We start from the raw sequence: 21,129 nt of genomic DNA, 5'->3' as shown, positions 1-21,129 counted from the left end.
AACACACGCTGTCTTATGAAGTGTGTGCCGTCAGCCGACCGCTTCTTTTACACACTGCAGGCCCACCATGCAGCCACCTCAGAGCTAAAGCATCGGAGGACAACGCAGCTCTGGGCAAGACTACAGGGGTCGCTAGTGCGCGGTGAGGCAGCGCTTGGCCAATTGTGCGCCGCCCTCTGGGAACTCCTGTCCACGGTTGGCAGTGGAATAGCCTGGACTCGAACTGGCGACGTCCAGGCTACAGGGCGCATGCTGCACTCCACGCAGAGCGCCTTATAAAGCTCTAATTTGACCATGTGATCACAGTTACTGAAAAGTAAACAAGGCCATGCACCAGAATAAAACAATTACAAAATATATTGTGTTACTGCTGATGCGATGCGAAACGAAACAATGCAATTTCAATCAACACTCATAAATTAACGCATACTCTGTGCATTACAGTAGTGCTTCAGCAGGGGTCAGGAGGATGTGGGTGGTTCCTCCAATTAAAACCTGTGCTCAGATCACGCAATCTGCTAGTGCGAGTACTGTTTCAGACAGACAGGAGGTCGCAATCGGAGGCATTGCCTCCTCTGATTTAAAAAAAAAAAAAAAAAAAAAAACCTCTCTGGGCTCCTCCAATTAAAACCCATGCTCAGATTAAGTGATCTGCTACTACTGTGTTTAATGGGAGATAGGAGTTTGCCATGGAGGCAGAGCCTCCCTTCATAAAAAAAACCCTGCACCTCCAGGACCAGAACACCATCTGCCACTGCTAGTACACTAAGTGCGTCTCTCAACAGCCAACATTGCTGATAATTTAGGAATGTTGAATCTAGGGTTAAAATGTATTTTTTTGTAATAATTGTATTTTATTTTATTGAACATCATATATATATATATATATATATATATATATATATATATATATATATATATATATATATATATATATATATATATATATTGTAACCCGTCCGGCACTCACGGTCGTTCGTTTGCCCCTTTCAAAGCAGACCCAGGACACAGGAAATGGAGCGGTTGCACTATTTTTAATAAACACAAAAATAAACACAAACACAAAACAAAACCTAACTCTGTTTTGGAGCACTTACTACACAGGTTATTCCCCTGACTGACTTGCAGGACGGCTAAGCTGTTTACCTGTCACCACAAACAAAACACTAACACAGCACTTACTTCATACATGACTGCTCGGAAGCAGAGCACTTCTTTTCTGCTTCCTTCTACTCAGCAGCCCCGTGCAGACTGACTGCACATCTTAAATACCCCTGCACCTAGTACTAATTGATAGTAACTACTAGGTGCGGGTGATAATTAAACAAATAAAACAATTAATTTAAACAAAATGTGCATTCGCAATTGTTTTTGGCAGGGAAGATCTTAACCCCCCTCCCTGCCGTGTTACAATATATATATATATATATATATATATATATATATATATATATATATATATATATATATATATATATATATAATTTGCAAAAAGAGCCAGCTGCCCATATATATATATATATTATTATTTTTTAAGAGCATAGTTTAGAGTTTAAAAGCAAGTATGTTTTTACTATTGGCCCATAATAGCAATTTTTTTCTGAAATCAAAAAACACTAAATACAAACTACAGTCAAAATACCCACTATAGCCTTTAAGCCTAAATAAATTACAATGCATTGCTATATTATGGCTTGTGACAGGATGCGAGTGACGTGGTGCAATAAATACAATGTCCAAACCAGATTCTCCCAAAATGTCTGTGATTTATTTAATAAAGTTTAAGAAACAAAATAACAAAAATAACAAAAGAAAAACACTCCTAATCCACGATCCTCCGTGCACGAAAACTGTGCTCTGTAATTCCAGGGATTGTGGTGAGTGGTTGGTGCCGTGCTGTGAGGGAAGTGCTCCGGGGATTGTGCTGGCTCAGTGGCTGCAGCCCCTCGCTCCTACTCCTCCGCTGTAAAGACAAACACAGACAGCACGTAACACAAAACAAAATGAGAACAGCTCCAGCTGGTGGCTCATTTCTCTCAGCGCAAAAGCCCAGGTAATGACATAGCTGCTTCCCCTTTGTACCCAGCAAACTCCTCCCTGCAGTCAACGCGTCGCCATGGTTTCTCCAATAGAGGGCTGCCCCGCAGTTGACTGCAATGGAATCGTCCGGAGTACTTGCAGCTACGCGCCCCTCCTAATATGGTCACCTTCCGGTTTCCACCTACCACCGAGGTGGCAAATCTAGAAGGCGGTATACCCTCACCTTTACACAGTACCCTTTCTAGTTGGGAGGGAGATTTACAGCATTGATCCTTTCTCTCTTTATCACATGGCTGTTGACAGCCATAATATAGCAATATATGACAGCCATAATGTGGATTTTAAAATGAAAATTACACTAAAAAAGTGTCTGTAATCATAATAACTAGGTGAATGAACAGAGAATCCATTTGAGGTCAATATGTAATAGGCTTAGTATTGGGTTTCATGGGAGTGACATTTAAATATCTTCAGCTGGGATGCACAAGTCCCCTGTGATAGTTATTATTACCTTCTAAAACAGTTGTCTTAAGCATATTTGAAATACTCAGTTCCAAGTATTAGGTTTCATGCTCATAAGTAATTTATGTTCAATTAGAAAAGCAGTTGAAGCTTACAAGTTATTGTTTGGAGTTGTATAGGTAATTGTAGACAAGGAGGCTAGTTAGAAAGTGTGGGGCATGGAGACAGCAACTCAGGCAGAGCCACTTTAAAAAGGTAAACCTGGGATTTGGTTACCTGATCGCAGTACATTTGAAGAATAAGTATGTCTCATCAATCATCTGTGGTCATTTACTGCTAATTCAACCAGTTCTTTTAGAGGTACCGCTGCCTTACACCATCACAATTTTCTTCCCCTGCTTTTCGAAGTAGTGAAAAATAAACCTAGTAAAATCTAAGACAAACGATTCAACAATAAGTCTTTATCAATGTCTAAATGCGTTATCATTTTATATCATTTTTACAGAATGGAACTAAACTACAGGCACTTTGATTCCATATCGTGGCCATCATTTGTCTAAATGTTGAGATTACATTAATTAAAGCAGAATGCTGTATTTTCACTGGAGAACACAACATTCTTACTGGGTGGTATCTTTTAATTCAGTTAGGAGTTATCTTTTTTCCTCTGCAGCTGAATACATGTCTTATCACTGTGTGTGGAGTGTAAGTTAGGCTCGAGGAATGTAACATGTATATGTTTTATTTTTCATACAGGATCTCGTTAATAAGAAACTGTGAGAAGCTTCCAGCTCAGGACCATTTCATTGTCCAGGAATACCTCGATAAGCCGTTTCTAATGGAGGGTTACAAGTTCGACTTGAGGATTTACATACTGGTCACGTCATGTGACCCATTACGCATCTTCTTATACAATGACGGGCTTGTGAGAATGGGTACTGAGAAGTACCATCCACCAAGCGATACCAACTTGGTAAGGAAAATCCAAGCCAGATGTCTCATTCTTCCCAAGGGCTGTCTGGTATGGTGTTAACTGTTCTCAAAGTAGGTTATTTTACATGCTTACTGACACTTGAGAGTGATGAGAGGCTTAACACAAGATTAATGAAGTGTCAGTAATGCTCTGCATAACAATAGGAAAGACCAGATGAGAAAAGAGTATGAATTCAGTAAGTGTGGGGCCTACTGAATTAAACATCAGCTTTTGTTCCATATGAGTAAGAAGAGATAGCGTACTGTAGTGAGCGGTTTATTTTATATGTACAGGAGATATACATATTTTTACTGAAGTCTGTTTTTAAAAACAGAGAAACAAAAAAAAACATTTATAAACAACAGACACCCCATGAAAATACTAAAGATATAGACAAAGCATTCTAGATTTAGGAGGAAAAAGTACTGCATGAAAAAGCTTTTAATCTATATTTAAAAAATATAATTGTGCTGGCTTTCCTGATATCAAATGGGTTCTGAATACTTTAGATGGGGGGGGCATAGAAACTGAAAGCGCTTGCCCCATCCGGTTCTTTTCGGCTTTTTGGAATCCCCAGTAGATCAGCGTTCTGTGATCTCAGGGAATGTGTGGGAAGATAGGGAACCAGCAGGTCTTGAAGATTAGATGCCCCAAGACCACCAAGGGCCTTGTAGGTAGACAACACTTTAATGGGTTACACAATCTCTTACCAAAAATCTCATTGGCTGACGTTACATTGTTACTACTGGGAATGCTGTAGTTTATGTAATACAGAACCAACTTTAAATACTGTGGGCTCTATTTTAATGATCTAAAATACTCTTTTAAACCTGATGTCACAGAGGCTTTTCCATGGTATTTTTTTGTATTTAGTGATGTTAATAAAGGAGATAATAGATCAAGACTTGTGGGATTAAAGCCGACGTGATTTTTTATCTGCCACTGTTTAGAACGTTTAAATAGATCCCAGTAGCTGCATGTGTAAAATAATGTAATAAAGATAAGCTTTGCTTCATTTTTGTAGTAAGTGATGTTTTATAAAAACACTTTGTAAGTTTGTAATAGTAAAGTAAAAGCCAGTTTATAGACTGCTTAGTTATTGCTTAAACCCTTTTTTCACTCAGAGCCAGCTGTACATGCATCTGACCAACTATTCTGTGAATAAGCACAACGAGAACTTTGAGCGAGACGAAACAGCAGACAAAGGCAGCAAGCGCTCCATCAGCTGGTTCACAGAATTTCTACGAACCAACGATTATGATGTGTCCAAATTCTGGGGGGATGTCTCTGTGAGTATACCTCCAAGATGACAGGAGGTTTTTGTATTTATGTCTACAAATGGAAAAGTTACTTTATTTATCTAAACACTCAACCAGTTTTATCAATTACTAAATGTTTAACTGGATCCAAACTTGTATTCAATTAATCAAAATAGGCTTTAAATACAAGATAAGGTTTTGTGAATGGTGGACTATGTGTAACTTATTTTGGAAGTACTCGAAATGCAGGATCAGTAGTGCCAAAACTGCACTAAAATACAGAACAGAGGCGATAATTTGGATGCAAGTTAATACATTTACCGTTATCCTTTACACTCAGCTCTTTGAACTAGGGCAATTTCAATTATAAAAAGTCATTTACAATAAGCGACTGATAAATTTGTCCGGGACCATGCAGAAAATTTGTAGTATCAGGAAATTAATCTAATCTGAGGTCGTGGCTAGAATAGCTAAAGACCCCCTGTGGTCAGTACATGCCTGTCAATGCCTGCTCCTCTGCCATCAGAATGTGCTGTAACTGGCAGTGCAGGGCTGTCGCACAGGAAATCTGGGGGACCTTAGATAGCAGCCCGCTTGGTGATCAGGACACTATGGCACTATCAAAATATCAATGAATGTGTTTCATTGTTACAGTTTTCTAAGCTAAGTACAAAGGCATTCTGAGACTTAACAAATCAAACATTTTTCAAAAAAGCTTTCGCAGTTTACATACTATATATATATATATATATATATATATATATATATATATTTGAAGCATGACCACAATATGTTGCCACCAACTCTGTTAGCCCAAACCCCAGTCATGTTGAAAACTGAATTTTGTTTCTCATTAAAAAGCTAAATGAAAAAGTGTTTATTATACATTTTTATTAGACTTGAAACATGGCAAATTATGTTACGTGCACCTCCAAAAAGAATAGCCTTTACCTAAAAATAAAAATAATTTTAATAAAATGGTTAAGTAGTTATTTAAATTTAAATATTGCCTCTATATAGTTGTGTACTGACACGGATACCAGAGACGAAAAGAGCAGAGACTTGCATAACACTTGTCAGTGTTTTTTTTTTTGTAGTTTATTTTTTAATTCAATGTTTATTGCTTTGAAACAGGAGCTAGTTGTGAAGACGCTGATTGTAGCAGAGCCTCATGTTCTTCATGCATATCGTATGTGTCGACCTGGACAGCCTCCTGGAAGCGACAGTGTCTGCTTTGAGATCCTAGGTTTCGACATAATACTAGACCGAAAACTGAAACCTTGGCTCCTTGAGGTAAGATTTTTTAAAGTAAAAACAGGATAACATACTGTACTGATTATTCCACTTGCTGTACTACTTTAGTCAGCATTTAAAATAAAAAAAATAAAAAAATTAGTTTGGGCTGTTCACTTTTCTAGCTGCCATTTCAGTGTCATTGCCTCATAAGTATGATAATTCATACAGAGTATTGCTCCCATGGCTTTTCACTATAAATAACTCCTGCCTCAGTTTCTGAGGTCATTTATAATCTTGGGAAGAGGAATATAAACAGTGACAGAAATGAATGCCGAGAACATAGGTCAGAAGTAGCAAGTACATCAGAACTACAGTTAAATCCATTTTTTGAACAGCTCCATTTGCTGCTGTTGAAAGCCTGATTCCCAGATCTCTTAGCCTGGACTCAGCTGACCCACAAAGCAGCTGCAGTACTGTGTGCGGAGTACTTTAGAGTTACATGCTCATCATTTGGGTTTTTGAAAAGCTCCTGGTTAGAGGGAGTGTTTATGTACATTTAATTGGATCATTGTTTAATTCCTCACACACTCCTCGTAGTCCCCAGATGATTCTGCCTGATTCATTACTAGGATACAAAAGATATTTGACCTATACTGTATAATGGCATGCAATAGTCAAAGATAAGCATTTCTAAGTCCTTTTTGCATTTAGAACAGGGGTATTTGAGCCCAAGACAGTGTTTTCTGGCTCTTAAAGGCTAGGGCTCCAAATACAAAAGAGTGGATGGGTGGAAGTTTGATCTTAGATTTTTTTTTGTGCGGTCCCCGCTCTCACCTTCCATATCACATCAATTAAAATCAAAGGAATGTAATGTTACCATCAACCCTTTGGATAGATATTACAGTGAGGCTGAGGATGTTTGTTTGATGCAGTACATGTTGGCAGCTAGCAGAGATTAGTGTTCCTGTAAACACATTCGAAAAATGTATTTAAAAAACAAATCGCATACCAAATTTCAATATTTCCTGAAATAAAATGAAAGAAAATGAGTTTGACAGCACTGATTTATAGAACAAGAAACAAAGCTAAAAGTGTTCAATTATATTGAACTCTGAAGGAATATTTTTTTTATCTTGTTTATTACCATTCTGTAGGGTTAAACAATGCTTTGTAAAATGGGAATAAACAAGTAAACCCTGTCTAAAACAGCTGAAGAAGGGGCAAATAGGATTTTATTAATGGTTTAAAAATAGTCCACAACAAAACCATTTCATATGTATTTAAAAAGACAACACTTATTTCATACCATACTTTTGAACATTCCTGCGAGTTCTTTGTGTTAGTTTAGTTTAGAATGACCCACAGCAATTTGTATCTATTGGAGCTTTCACATTAGAAGCGACTCCCTAATTGCTCAGTCCTCAGGGCCTGTGTTGGAATGATTGGCACCTAATGAGAAGGGGTCAGACATGCTTATGGACTGGTAAAACAGTGTGCAGAGACTGCTTCCAGCCATGCTCTGAGAGCACTTTACCACAATTGTTTCAAGATGAAAGTGTTTATTCTTTCCTAACAGAAAGACAAAGCAAACTATAGTCAATCCTCTTTATACCGCCTGGTAAGGGCCATGGGCAAAAAAGGGTGGCGTTATAGTCAGGGTCCAAAAAAAAAAAACACACACACACACACAACCTTCTATGTTTGCAATAAATTCAAAAGTTTAATTTTTTTAGTTATACAATTGCAGTATCTCCAGGCCATTTTAATACAACATGAATCTTTTTTTAAAACTACAGTACTAGTTCTTAACACAACAGTAGGTTTACAAGTGAAGTAGGGTCATCTTTTCTCATCTGTATGAAACATACATAGTTACTTTTGAGGAACAGTTTATACTTAAAAAAAATTAAATAAACACTAATTTAGTGTCAAATCACCCAAGCAACAATTCCATAAAAACTGAAAGCGTACGATTTTTTATTTTTACTCTACTGGTCATTTGAACTTTAGTGTTTGTGGCACGACTGTAAGCCTGCTGAATACTATCCCCCATTGGACGATTCCATCTATTTATTTCACAGAGCAATTTAAGCTCAACAGCATTCTTTTTTAAGCAGTTAAAAAAAACAACAACAAAAAAACGTTGAATATGTACAGGCAAACACTTTTAAACGAAAAGTGAAAAAAAAAATTCTGCTATTTACAAAACTGATGCTTTAGTTTAAGTGAGCCTTCATTTGTGCAAAACTTACACGTAAACAAACAAACCTCTTACCATACTTTCTGTTTTGTTGTACTTTCTGTTTTGCTTTGGGTGCGGGAGTGTTGATGACATTGGAATGAACATTCAGTTAACAACGAATTAGGAAAGCGAGTCAAATGGAACTGCATAACTTTGTTGTTTTAATTGGCCATGATTATTTCGCTGGCGCTACAATGAAGGAAACTACAATGCTTATATTTACGTTTGCTTGGCTTGGGAAGTTGGCGGGTGGCGGACAGCGGGGTGTCGATATAACGGGTACAAATAGCACTGTTTTTATATTGGTGACATTTGTTCAGAGAATAGCTGGCGGTATACGAGGATAGCGTTATAAAGGGGGGTGGTATAACACGGGACAACTGTATAAACAAGTAGAAATGATTCAAACCAGTAATTATCTAAGTTGTATTTTCAGTGGGTGTGCAGTCTTTCTTCCATAACTGTAGACTGTACTTTGGAACGGTTCAAAATTACTCACTGGGGAAGCATATCACTAAACTAAACTAAGGATAGGAACATATTATCCAGTTGTTATGGAACTTGGTTAGGACTTTCTTTAGCACAAGTTATTAATAGGTCTGGAGTCTGAGTCGTTATATGGATGAACCTGTAACTCCGTCCCACTTATGTGTACATACAATGTAAATCATGGGGATCTGCTTTTTCATGGTAGTTATGGCTGGGAAGGATGTTTGTTACTTACAGTACATACTTGTTTCTAATGCATTTGTTTAAGAAATAGTACATGCTGTATGTGCTTCTTTGCATTCTTCTACACACTGTGCTTGTGTCTGCTGGTAAGCATTAAAAAGACAAATACATATGAAAAACAGCATCTGTTTATCAACTGAAATGCTGCATTTCTGTATTTTGCCTCAAGATGGCAGCACCTCCTTTGTTATAGTTCGGTTCATTCTTTCAGTGTGAAATACTAGCTTTCAATGGATCTTTTGTTTTACACGGAACTCAAGAACAACTTGAACACCGTAGTTGTGTTTTACACACATTTAAAAGGGCTTCATTCCAATAAATCAGGCAGATAACAGCATTTAATGTACCACAACTGTCAAAAACAATGTACATGGAAAGTTTATTCTAAACATGGATTCATTTCGGTGGCAGATCTAAAGATGTACACAGCAAAGTTTTCTTTGTGGACTGAGCATACATTTATAGTTTAAACACCCTTATTTTTGTGCAGGTATGGCCTTGCAGGTGTGGTACAGAACTGGAACCATCCTGCAACAAAAAAGATATGTTGTACTCTTTGTAGACTCACCATTGTCAGGATTAAGGCAATGTGGGGAGGCAATTAAAAAAGAGAACAGAATGCTTGCATTTATAGTAATAAGTGTAAATGATCTAAGGGATACGATAAGGTTGCATGAATACTGTGTTCAATTTGGGTCTCAATATTACAGAAAGGAACAGAGAACAGCTACTAGACTGTTGTGTGGCCAGACCATTTGGGTTCTGCTGAATAATTCTTCAAGAGCTTTCTGGATACAGTCCTGTTAGCTATTAGGGCCCGGATAGCATTTCTTATGCTTTCTCAGTATACTGTAATGAGTCTGAGGGTTTTGTTATGCCAGGTTAACCTGTCAGCTGACTCACTGAATGGCTGACTTCAACCCCCAAGGATCGAAGCCCGACGGCAGCCTTCACAGGATATACAAAGAGAAGAGTATTGAATTCCTGCATGGGAATTCGCCTCAATGAATGTAAAAAAAAAAAAAAAAAGATTGATGACTGAAATTGAAACTTGTAGCTCTATTGTACTCAGTCATGTGTTTTTGCCTGTAATTTTCTCAATGTTGATGACATATGGTGTCATTTAAAAAAAAATAAAAAAATTAACAAACATTTCCAGCAAGATGGACGAATTCCAAGATAGTCAGCAAACTGTGCCCACAACTGTATGTCAACAAAACTTCAGAATGCACATGTATCAAGAGTGACTTTCATGTAATTTTACATTTGTTTGACTTATTTTCAGGAAAGAAAACATAAGGTAATTGAAAACAAAACTGAAATGTTTGAGATGTCAGATATTGAAATGGAGACCGGGTTTATGTTACTATATGAAGCAAACCACTCTTTCTTTAGATGCTACAATACTGAGGAAAATAAAACTGCATTGTAAATGCACTGTGCTTCACACAAATTACCCTTATAAAGGCTGACCATAGTAAAAGCATAGCAAAGTGAAATAAAGCATGGTAAGGAATAGGAAGGGGTGGTAAAGCATATTAATAAAAGCCAGAGTAAACTATGGTAAATGCATATTAAAACTGCAAACATACTGTGGTTAACATTTATAAAGGTAATCTGTTACATATCTTTTAATTTGTTTACAGTGGATAGGACTACACATAATAGGACTCATGATGTACAACATCGTACAGCATTGAGTGAATCCATCTGTTTATCCAGCAACTAATCCATTCGTGTATGACTTGAGTCCCCAAATTGAATTGTCTTGCCCTATCGTCATAAGGGTTAATAAATATACCTGCTGTAGTGTTTCCTTGCCTCTCCCCACCCCCTTCATTTCCTTTCCTGAAATATATCATTTAATTTGTAAACATGCCAGTTGTGCTACCTTATGTTGCAGCTTTAAGCGAAATAATGGAGATTGTTATTTTAAAGTAAATTGAAACCAAATGGTTAATACAGTTGGAGATCTGGATTGTATAAAAGGAGTAATACTGCCTGCCAGGAACAAGCGGTTCTAGAAAGTGTTACCAGGTTATGCAGGTTTCTTTTAAACAACATATCTATAATCAAAACACAGTGACAGTAGGAGCCTTGATAATCTTATGAAATGGTAATCCAAGTATTATCCAAGTATCTGCGTATTGTTGTTTTAGAACTACAGATGTAGATATCATTTAAAACTAAACTTTCATCTTCAGTATTATTAAATACTTCTTTGTAGGCAAACCCTTTAAGCCCCAACCAGCGACACCGAGTTTTAAAGGCTTCGGGGGTTCATTAGTCTCAAGACTGGCTTACCTTCCTCAATGAGAAAATGTTTGGTATGCTGCCAGTTTAATTCCTTTCAGGTTGACAAATTGACAGTGCAACAAATCACACTGAAAAATGAGACAGACGCTTAAATGTAACCAGGATTACGCAGAGCAACAATATTAGCTACAGTCTAATGCACTTTTTCTTAATTACATTTGAAGGGTCCTATTCCTTATAAACATTCATTCAGATTTCTTTTGTTATTAAAATGATATTTAACGGAAAATAATAATTCTAGTTGTCAGTTGTTATAACATGAGTATATACTTTAGAACAAACATCGCAAGGGCCAATGAAACGCATTGGTATTAAAAGACACATTCACTGTTGGGTTGTGTAGGTAACAGTATATTGTGGGGGGATTAGCAGCCTGGTGGTTATTTTCGGTCATGTTCAGTTAGTGTGGGTTTCAGCATAATGGGAGCCACAACAGTCTTAAAGCAGGTCAACATGTACCTGAATATGTACAGAAAGATATTATCAGCATTCCACAAACACAGCTTTCACAACCAATTTTTGTTATGTAAACCAAAAGCGTGTTGCATTTCCTGGTCCAGTCCCATACTCAAATACTACTATTAATGTTAATAGAAATTCCTGTTTTTATGCTTATTTTCAGATCTCCTACTGTTTGATCAAGTTGTTTTTTACATGTAAAATAGTTGATCCTGGAGTTAACCTTGTTTTCATGGAAAACATCCACCACATGCTGGGTACCACAGAAATACACCAAATAATGAATTTAAAGTGCCTTGCTGGATATGCATGAATGCGATCCACATCTCAATATACTTATCCTGGTTCTTAAATAGCAATAAGTACAATTAAGCATATGCATCCTTAACTCCATAATAATAATAATGCTATATTCCGGTAAATGAAGCAGATAAGGGAATATGCCATGTATAGAAATTAGGTTTCAATAGAAATTATAGTCATATATGTATGGTAAAATAATACATCTCTGTTAATTGTTGACCTTCAAATAAACACTTTTTAAGGTATTTTGCCACCCAATAAAGGTCAGCTAAGTTGTGTTACTGTTCTGTACCGAATTTGCCACGTTTGACAGTTCCTTGTCAATCTGGAACAAAAAAAGATGCATTTGTCAATTCTGCTTTTATCTATTACCAACCCAGTGGCATGCCTCTCCCTGACAAATGCTATTTTCCATTCCACACTAGCCAGTGACAGATTGCACTCAGCCGATCTTTCCCTGCGTCTGTGATATAGATACAAATTGGAACTGTTGTCATTTTCTGTCTACTCTCATGCTGCTCATACGACAACTGTGATACAAAGCCTGTGCGTTTCATACATCACTGATAATTTGTGGCCATAATAGGTGACAAGGGATATTATCAATGCTCTCCACTGAAACAGGGCAGAGGTTTCTGTTCTAGTCACAGATGAAATGGCTGTGCTGTAATTGGAAGGGAGGTGGCAGCATCGCTGTAGGATTCTCTGGCGCTTTTAACATTTCATTTGGAGATCTGTTGACAGGGTCGACGATGAAGCAGCACCATCTCATAAACGGGTTAGGACTTGCAGGTGCCTGTGGGGTTATAATCAATCAATCAATCAATCAATCGTTATTTTATATACCGCCTTTCATAGTGAACCACCACACAAAGCGCTTTACAAGATGCAGTTGCAAAAACAATGCATAATACATTAAGTACAGTAAAGGAAACACAAAGCAGCTGTTCTAAGATTAATTCAATACCTCCTGGAGTACAGTGACTGGATGTTGCTAGGTTCAGCACATCCCTGAATTCACATCAGATTCTTCCGTATCTTCCAGTGTCCTATTTAAACTTGAATGATGGGCCAGATGAGCCCCCCGGATCAGTGTTGAACTCAAATTAATCATTGTTGACACTTTAATGACAATATATTAATATACCCCACTTTGATATGTTTTTTTTTTAACTGAATATGAAATTTCAAATGATGTAGCTCTGTTTATTGCGAGTGGTGTTTTCGGAAAGTCACACTTGCAGTCAGTAATGGGTGTTGCCCCTTGTTGGTATTAAGGCAGGCTGAAAGAAGAAAAACATCTAGGTGTTACAAAAAAATGGTTCGATTGGGGAGAGGTTGGGAGATCAACGCTTGTCATGGCAGGACATTGATTTGTTTAGCATTGTATGCTGGAGCAAACAAAATGATGAGCTGCAGTAATGGTGCAGATACCGATTTAATCTACTAGACCTCAATAACTTTCATCTGTCCCTATCTTTTTTTGGTCTGAATAAACAAATCGATTTGTCGTGAATCTACCTGTCAACATTTATTTCATACTTTATTTCACAAATCAAATGTGCTAATCTTTTTTTGCTTGGTAGATACAGCTAAACATTTGGTGATACACAACTATAAACATATTATTCATTCTGAGATACAGTTACAAACTATGATTTCAAATAATAAAAGTGAATGGTAATGTTTTTCTTACTACAACATATTATGTAAGAATGTTATTTTATATTATTACATATATAGTATAACCACTTATAATGGATCCCTAAACTAAAGTGTTACTGGGATTCTTGATGTATTAGGTGTAGGTGAGAGGTAGGTGTTGTTCCTGTGGTACAAACATGCTATATAAAGTGATTATTTGTATTACAGTATTACAATACCAGTCTTTCATATTAAGATAATTGTAGTATACAGCACACATTTGTATTTTCTTTTAGATTAATCGTGCTCCAAGTTTTGGTACGGACCAGAAGATCGATTACGATGTGAAGAAGGGAGTTCTCCTCAATGCCCTGAGGCTGCTAAACATCAGGTACTTCTCAATTCCTCCTGGTCTCATTACGGTTTGGGCTTTTCATTATCAAAACCATTCATTCAGCAAAGTATTATATATGAAAGCATAATGTGTTGCTCAGTTGTGTGGATTAATAACAGATAGATAAGAGTTTTTTGGGGTTTTTTTAACTTTAAAACCCCCTTCTGTAGTTGTAGATTGTACTGTACATGACGGGAATATTTTCAAAGTGTTTACTTCAGTCATTTCACCTCAGAAATGTCATATCCTGTTTAACCCCTTCAATGTCTTCTTTCCTGTTATTAACCAACCATCTGTTTCCTTTAAATGAAGCATATACTTTGCAGCCAGATAGATTCTTTGACCTCAGAGACACTGCTCAGGTGAAATGACCCAGGAAGTACAACCATAACAGACTACCTAAAGCTTAGGCTTGCAAACTGAGAGTCTGGTATGATACCAGATTCAATTTGTTAAATTGAAATTGCGTGTGTGTTATGTTTAAACTTCACATGTGGGACCTGTTGCGATTTCTGCAGCTTTTCACATGTTGGAATCACTTACAAACCGTAAACTGTTTGTGTTGTTGCTGTCTGTTTTAGAGCCAGTGATAAAAAGAGAAATTTAGCGCAGCAGAAAGCTGAAGCACAGAAGAGGCTTTATGGACGGGGCTCTGTGAAGAGGCTGTCACCGTGTTCCTCAGAGTGGGAGAAACAGCGCCACACACTGGAGCGAAGAAGAGAGGAACTGGTACGAGTTTCCTGAAGTACACAATCAGGCAGGCAGAACTGAACCTTTTGAGGTAGCAAATAAAGTAGTTTAGATTGGCATTCCAGGGCCTAAACTAAAGCTGTTACTTAATCTAACGTCAATCTATGTTTTCTGCTTTGTGCACAGCCAGGAAAAGAGCTAATTGTAGGCATTTTATTCTTCTAGGATAATCAGTTCAGTTCATTACAAAGGGATAATTCCCATGGACTTTTTTTTCTCAAAAAAACTGTAGCATACATTCTTCAGTAAAATAGACACTCATTACTGTGTTCAGTGCTTCTCGGACGCTGCTGGTACACAGGCATTCCTCCAAGACTTACACACGGAGAGCGGGCAGGAAGAGCTAAAGATACCAAAAATGGTAAAAATGTTTTGTGTCAGACCATTCCTGAATATATATCTCTTTTTTCAGTTTAGAATGAGTAAATTCATCTTAGCTTGGCTTTTGTTATTCTTTATCCTGAACTGCAAGAGTGCACCTCTTGTGCAATAAAGTGAGTAAGAGACACAAAATGTACGAACATAAGCCTAGGTTGTCCTGGTGGGTATAATCACTTTAACATTACCCTCTACACACTCTTTTTCTCTTTCTCTTTTTTCAGAAAGAAAGACTGGCCCAAGTACGTAAGCAGTTATCAAGAGAGGAGTATGAAAACAGGCATCTAGGGAATTATAGGTACTGAGCTTTTAAACACAATAATGGTTTGTCCAGTGTAGTATCTACTATCCTTTGTTAAAATCGATTTATTGTACAACCACACTGGGGGAAATTCACAAAACCCTCTCTTACTCCAAAGGTTTATTGCAACCATGCAATGTCACACAACATGAAAACAAAAATACCAGTGTGAGTGTTTTAATTAAATTCCTGGGTTGTTCATTTCAAGTTTTGTATTACCTAGGTGTTGGCTTTGTGCATTTCCCCCATCCTTAGGCTGAATAGCTGTGAAAAGATGTAATGGAAAGGTGATGTGTAAGCTGTCAACATTTTGTTCCTGTAGTTAACACAGGGATCTCTACCCAATCAATTAGCTGGTATTGTTAGACATTTTCTGACAGATCCCAACCAGCTGAAACATCACTTGGGTGATCGCACTGTTTTTCAGTGGCCTATTCCTCACAGATATTGTTTCCCTCTACACAGCTTTGCAAATAAACATGTACAGTGGAGCTCTGCCAGTAAAAGCTGCTGCACTCTGAACAGTCACTGGTATTTCTAAGATTTTAGCTGAGAGAAGATTCATTTTTTATACTTTACAGTTGAAAAAATAGACCCCCACCTCCATACCATTTTGAAAGCATCCCTTGACATTTGGATAAGTCTTCTGTTTGAACTGGCCAGGTGACTACATGTCATTAATACATTGCTGATGCAGTTGCTATACTGTGCGTGCCGTAGACGAAATGCGTATTCTTAACATTGATTGTAATCGAATAATCTTTTAATGGTTTTGTTAATGCAGTCTTCTTAACATTAATACATAAAGAGCCAGCTCATGGTCAAAGAACAGCATGGCTATTGATCCAGACTCCCTCATGCCCTGAGACCCTCAATGAGATTATTCCTGGTATTGGGGGAGGATCTGCTTGGAAACAAGCAATTGATTGCAAACAGACACCAATTATGTAGCCTTCAAGCATGTACACTAACTATATGAATATAATAATCCCTACTCTGAAGAGCTGGTACCTTTAGATACTGTATAATACAGGGGTGGCCAACTCCACTCACATGCTCAACATTAAATCCCTATTACAGATTTCATGTTCATATGCATGTATGCACTCTTTCATCGGGATTCAAATAATTATTTGAAAGCGTATCAGATGGTTATTAGAGTAGGACAAACTAATTTTGACCTTGTCAAGGTTGTATGTCTGAGTGAGTATCAGGGAACAGTGTGCAGTGACACAAGTGGAAATATCGTTGATTTCTGCTTACTAAAATCTGGCACCTCCTGGGTTATTTAGAAGTTTTTTTTTTTCATTGCTGAAAAAAATAAGCATATGAATTCTAAATGTAAACTGTGTCTTTTTTTTCAAAAGACGCATCTACCCTCCAGATGACAAGCAGCTCCTGGAAAAGTATGAAAGCCTCCTTTCTACTGCTTTTCAGACCTTCCTCGCTGGGAGAGCGGCTTCACTTCAAAAGGAAATGAATAACCCACTGAAACGAATGAAGGCAGGTATCCGAGTGACGACTCAGCTCATTGCTTAACATGCGCCTGTGAAAAACACATTGTTTCTGCTTAAAAAAAAGTCAGTTCTGCAAACTCAACCACACATTTGTCATCCCTGTCCTTGTGAATACATTAAGACCCACGATTTACTGAATGCTGAGTATATAAAGTTTTATAAAGTACACCTGAAGAAAATATAGTATTACTGTGTGTGTGTCTGTGTGGTTGTTTTGTTGGATATTTATATTTTGAGGTTCCATAGCAATACCCAGCATGCTTTCAGAAGGGGTTTTTTTGCAGGTACTAATGGACTGCTTAGTGTATGTTCACAATGCCTTCATATGGGCTTTTACAATTGTTTGATGTCATGAAAGTATGATTCAACCATTCAGAAGACATTGCCAGTGAATCCAATATTTGTCCTGGGTATTACTAGAAAAAGCTCAGTATACAGTACTGTGCAAAAGTTTTAGGCAGGTGTGAAAAAATGCTGTAAAGTAAGAATGCTTTCAAAAATAGACATGTCAATAGATTATATTTATCAATTAACTAAATGCAAAGTGAGTGAACAGAAGAAAAATCTAAATCAAATCCATATTTGGTGTGACCACCCTTTGCCTTCAAAACAGCATCAATTCTTCTAGGTACACTTGCACAAAGTCAGGGATTTTGTAGGCATATAGTCAGGTGTATGATTAAACAATTACACCAAACAGGTGCTAATGATCATCAATTCAATATGTAGGTTGAAACACAATCATTAACTGAAACAGAAACAGCTGTGTAGGAGGAATAAAACTGGGTGAGGAACAGCCAAACTCAGCTAACAAGGTGAGGTTGCTGAAGACAGTTTACTGTCAAAAGTCATACACCATGGCAAGACTGAGCACAGCAACAAGACACAAGGTAGTTATACTGCATCAGCAAGGTCTCTCCCCGGCAGAAATTTCAAAGCAGACAGGGGTTTCCAGATGTGCTGTCCAAGCTCTTTTGAAGAAGCACAAAGAAACGGGCAACGTTGAGGACCGTAGACGCAGTGGTCGGCCAAGGAAACTTACTGCAGCAGATGAAAGACACATCATGCTTACTTCCCTTCGCAATCGGAAGATGTCCAGCAGTGCCATCAGCTCAGAATTGGCAGAAAACAGTGGGACCCTGGTACACCCATCTACTGTCCGGAGAAGTCTGGTCAGAAGTGGCCTTCATGGAAGACTTGCGGCCAAAAAGTCATACCTCCGACGTGGAAACAAGGCCAAGCGACTCAACTATGCATGAAAACACAGGAACTGGGGTGCAGAAAAATGGCAGCAGGTGCTCTGGACTGATGAGTCAAAATTTGAAATATTTGGCTGTAGCAGAAGGCAGTTTGTTCGCCGAAGGGCTGGAGAACGGTACACGAATGAGTGTCTGCAGGCAACAGGGAAGCATGGTGGAGGTTCCTTGCAAGTTTGGGGCTGCATTTCTGCAAATGGAGTTGGGGATTTGGTCAGAATTAATGGTCTCCTCAATGCTGAGAAGTACAGGCAGATAATTATCCATCATGCAATACCTTCAGGAAGGCATCTGATTGGCCCCAAACTTATTCTGCAGCATGACAACGACCCCAAACATACAGCGAAAGTCATTAAGAACTATCTTCAGTGTAAAGAAGAACAAGGAGTCCTGGAAGTGATGGTATGGCCCCCACAGAGCCCTGATCTCAACATCATCGAGTCTGTCTGGGATTACATGAAGAGAGAGAAGCAATTGAGGCTGCCTAAATCCACAGAAGAACTGTGGTTAGTTCTCCAAGATGTTTGGGCCAACCTACCTGCCGAGTTCCTTCAAAAACTGTGTGCAAGTGTACCTAGAAGAATTGATGCTGTTTTGAAGGCAAAGGGTGGTCACACCAAATATTGATTTGATGTAGATTTTTCTTCTGTTCACTCACTTTGCATTTTGTTAATTGATAAATATAAACTATTAACATGTCTATTTTTGAAAGCATTCTTACTTTACAGCATTTTTTCACACCTGCCTAAAACTCTTGCACAGTACTGTACATAAGATAAAAACGACAGTATTGAAACAGACAATGGCAAAAATGAAGGCTAAAATATACTGAGCATCAGAAGAAACTTATCACTTATATTTGAGCATCAAAAGAAACTTATCACTTATATTTGGATAAAATTCACTAGATGTAATCGAAAAATGACAAACTGTTTTAGAGCAGGTGCAGTGACTTTTTATTGTGCTTATTAACAATTTATATCACGAAGATGCTGCAAAATGATCTGTCGATCTTGGGCCGGTGTTGTGACTCTTGGTCTCCCAGTTCGTGGCCTGTCCTTTACAGTGTGTCTGGCTATACCATCTCGCCAGGTTTGAAATTGCTGGCTGTGAGCACCCAAGACGGTGAGCCACAGTACACTGCCCTAGTCCAGCCTCCAACATGCCGATTGCACGAAGGCACTGCACTCTTGACAGACACTTTTTTTTCTGTGATTTTCTTTATTGCTTTTATTCAAGCTTGCAATTCAAAGCTGAAATCACTCCATATCCAATGTCCAATCAACTGTCTCACTAATTAGGTGATTAAGTGCATATGCTTCTGTCATAGTCACTCAAGTGTGTCATGGTCAAGGGTGAATGATCAAGTGATTAAAAAGAAACCAAAAACATTTCGTCAATGTCCATCATTTGTATATCTTATTTTTTTTAATAATGAGAAGTTTCTTTTGATGCTCGGTATATATAAAACGTCCTTTAAGTTAAAATAATAAGAAAAATATAAAGCAGTTGAAAACATGCTTACTGAATCACTTCCAATGTGCACTGAAACATGTCTTGTCATATTCACAATCACAGGAAGAAGATATTTTAGACCTTCTGGAACAGTGCGAGCTCGATGATGAAAAACTCATGGGAAAGTCAACCAAACAAAGAGGGCCTAAGGTATGTTGTTTTGTGTGTGTTTGTCTATTTCACTCGCTTGACTGTTTCTCACAAATGACCTTCTCCTAAAGCTAAGGGACTGCGGCAGAGTAAGAGCTCTATCTGTAAACATTGTAGTGTTTGTTTTAGTGGTAGTTAACAGGTATGGGGTTAATTCATGTACCTGCCAAAAACATGTGAGACTGTGGCTGCTCCTTTATTGAATAATTAGTGATAATTGGGAGCAGCCACATCCTATGAAAAGGAGAGCTCAGGGCTCCATTAGGAGAGACTATCAAGGAGCTGGCACCAAAGAGAAAAAAAAAAAAAAAAAGGTAGTGTTTGTGATCCACTTCTAAACAATAAAAAAATGTTTGACAGTGAAACAGCTTAGCTGTCCGGTATAGCTTAGACCTGCAACACTAGTTAATACTCCTGTAGGCCTGCGTTTTATTTTAGAACTTCAAAACAAAACATACAGGCCTACCCTGTTGAAAACCTACCTGTGCTTGTGTGGAGTACTGTTCAGTTTACACAAAAAACACATGAAAACTGTCCTGTATGTGACAAACCTGTGGTGAGCTTACCACATGCAAGATAGTCTTCACTTGTCTTGTGTAAAAGGAACAGTACTCCACACAAGCACAGATAGGCTTCCAACATGGCAGGCCTGTAAATTTATCTTAAACACCAAAACAGAAATAACCAAAAATCTATCTCCTTCCAGGAGTACTAACTAAACTGTTGCAGGTCTAAGCTATACCAGGCAGCCAAGCTGTTTCCCGGTCAAAAAAAAACCCAATAGGTATTGTTTAGCAGTGGCTCACAAACACTGTACCTTTCCTCTCTGGTTCCAGCTCCCTGGTAGTCTACCCTAATGGAGTGCTAAGCTCTCCTTTTATAGGATGTGGTTGCTCCCAATTATCACTAATTATTCAATTAAGGAGAAGCCACATTCTCACATGTTTTTGGCAGGGATAGGAATTAACCACCACCAAAACACACACAAACACCACAATATTTACAGGCAGAGCTATCACTCTGCCACAGGGACATCTCTGAAAAAAAAACATTAACTGCAACAATAATGCTGTCTAGGCAGTTCTCAAGCATATTAAACCTCTTAAAAGATAAGTACTTGCTCCATCGTGATTGCTTTACTCAGACTCATTTGCGCTTGTCACTTTTAACTCTGTAGTGTTTGAGCGGATTTCACTAACTTT

General features: G+C 37.9%; 1 protein-coding gene across 2 annotated transcripts in view; it reads left to right on the top strand.

Annotated features, from left to right (window-relative positions):
- ttll7 (tubulin tyrosine ligase-like family, member 7) overlaps positions 1 to 21,129 on the top strand; it is a 68,376-nt gene that overhangs the window by 27,688 nt on the left and 19,559 nt on the right. For both annotated transcript variants that reach the window (XM_059031887.1, XM_059031886.1), the window contains exons 7-14: positions 3,259 to 3,475; positions 4,600 to 4,764; positions 5,869 to 6,027; positions 13,963 to 14,057; positions 14,642 to 14,789; positions 15,413 to 15,486; positions 16,857 to 16,996; positions 19,845 to 19,927. In XM_059031887.1, the coding sequence (XP_058887870.1) occupies positions 3,259 to 3,475; positions 4,600 to 4,764; positions 5,869 to 6,027; positions 13,963 to 14,057; positions 14,642 to 14,789; positions 15,413 to 15,486; positions 16,857 to 16,996; positions 19,845 to 19,927 (1,081 nt within the window). The remainder of the gene's footprint in view (positions 1 to 3,258; positions 3,476 to 4,599; positions 4,765 to 5,868; positions 6,028 to 13,962; positions 14,058 to 14,641; positions 14,790 to 15,412; positions 15,487 to 16,856; positions 16,997 to 19,844; positions 19,928 to 21,129) is intronic.

The sequence above is a fragment of the Acipenser ruthenus genome, chromosome 10, assembly GCF_902713425.1.
Source record: "Acipenser ruthenus chromosome 10, fAciRut3.2 maternal haplotype, whole genome shotgun sequence".
NCBI lineage: Eukaryota > Metazoa > Chordata > Actinopteri > Acipenseriformes > Acipenseridae > Acipenser > Acipenser ruthenus.
The sequence above is the reverse complement of the archived record's forward strand: the minus strand, read 5'-3'. Positions and strand labels throughout refer to the sequence as shown.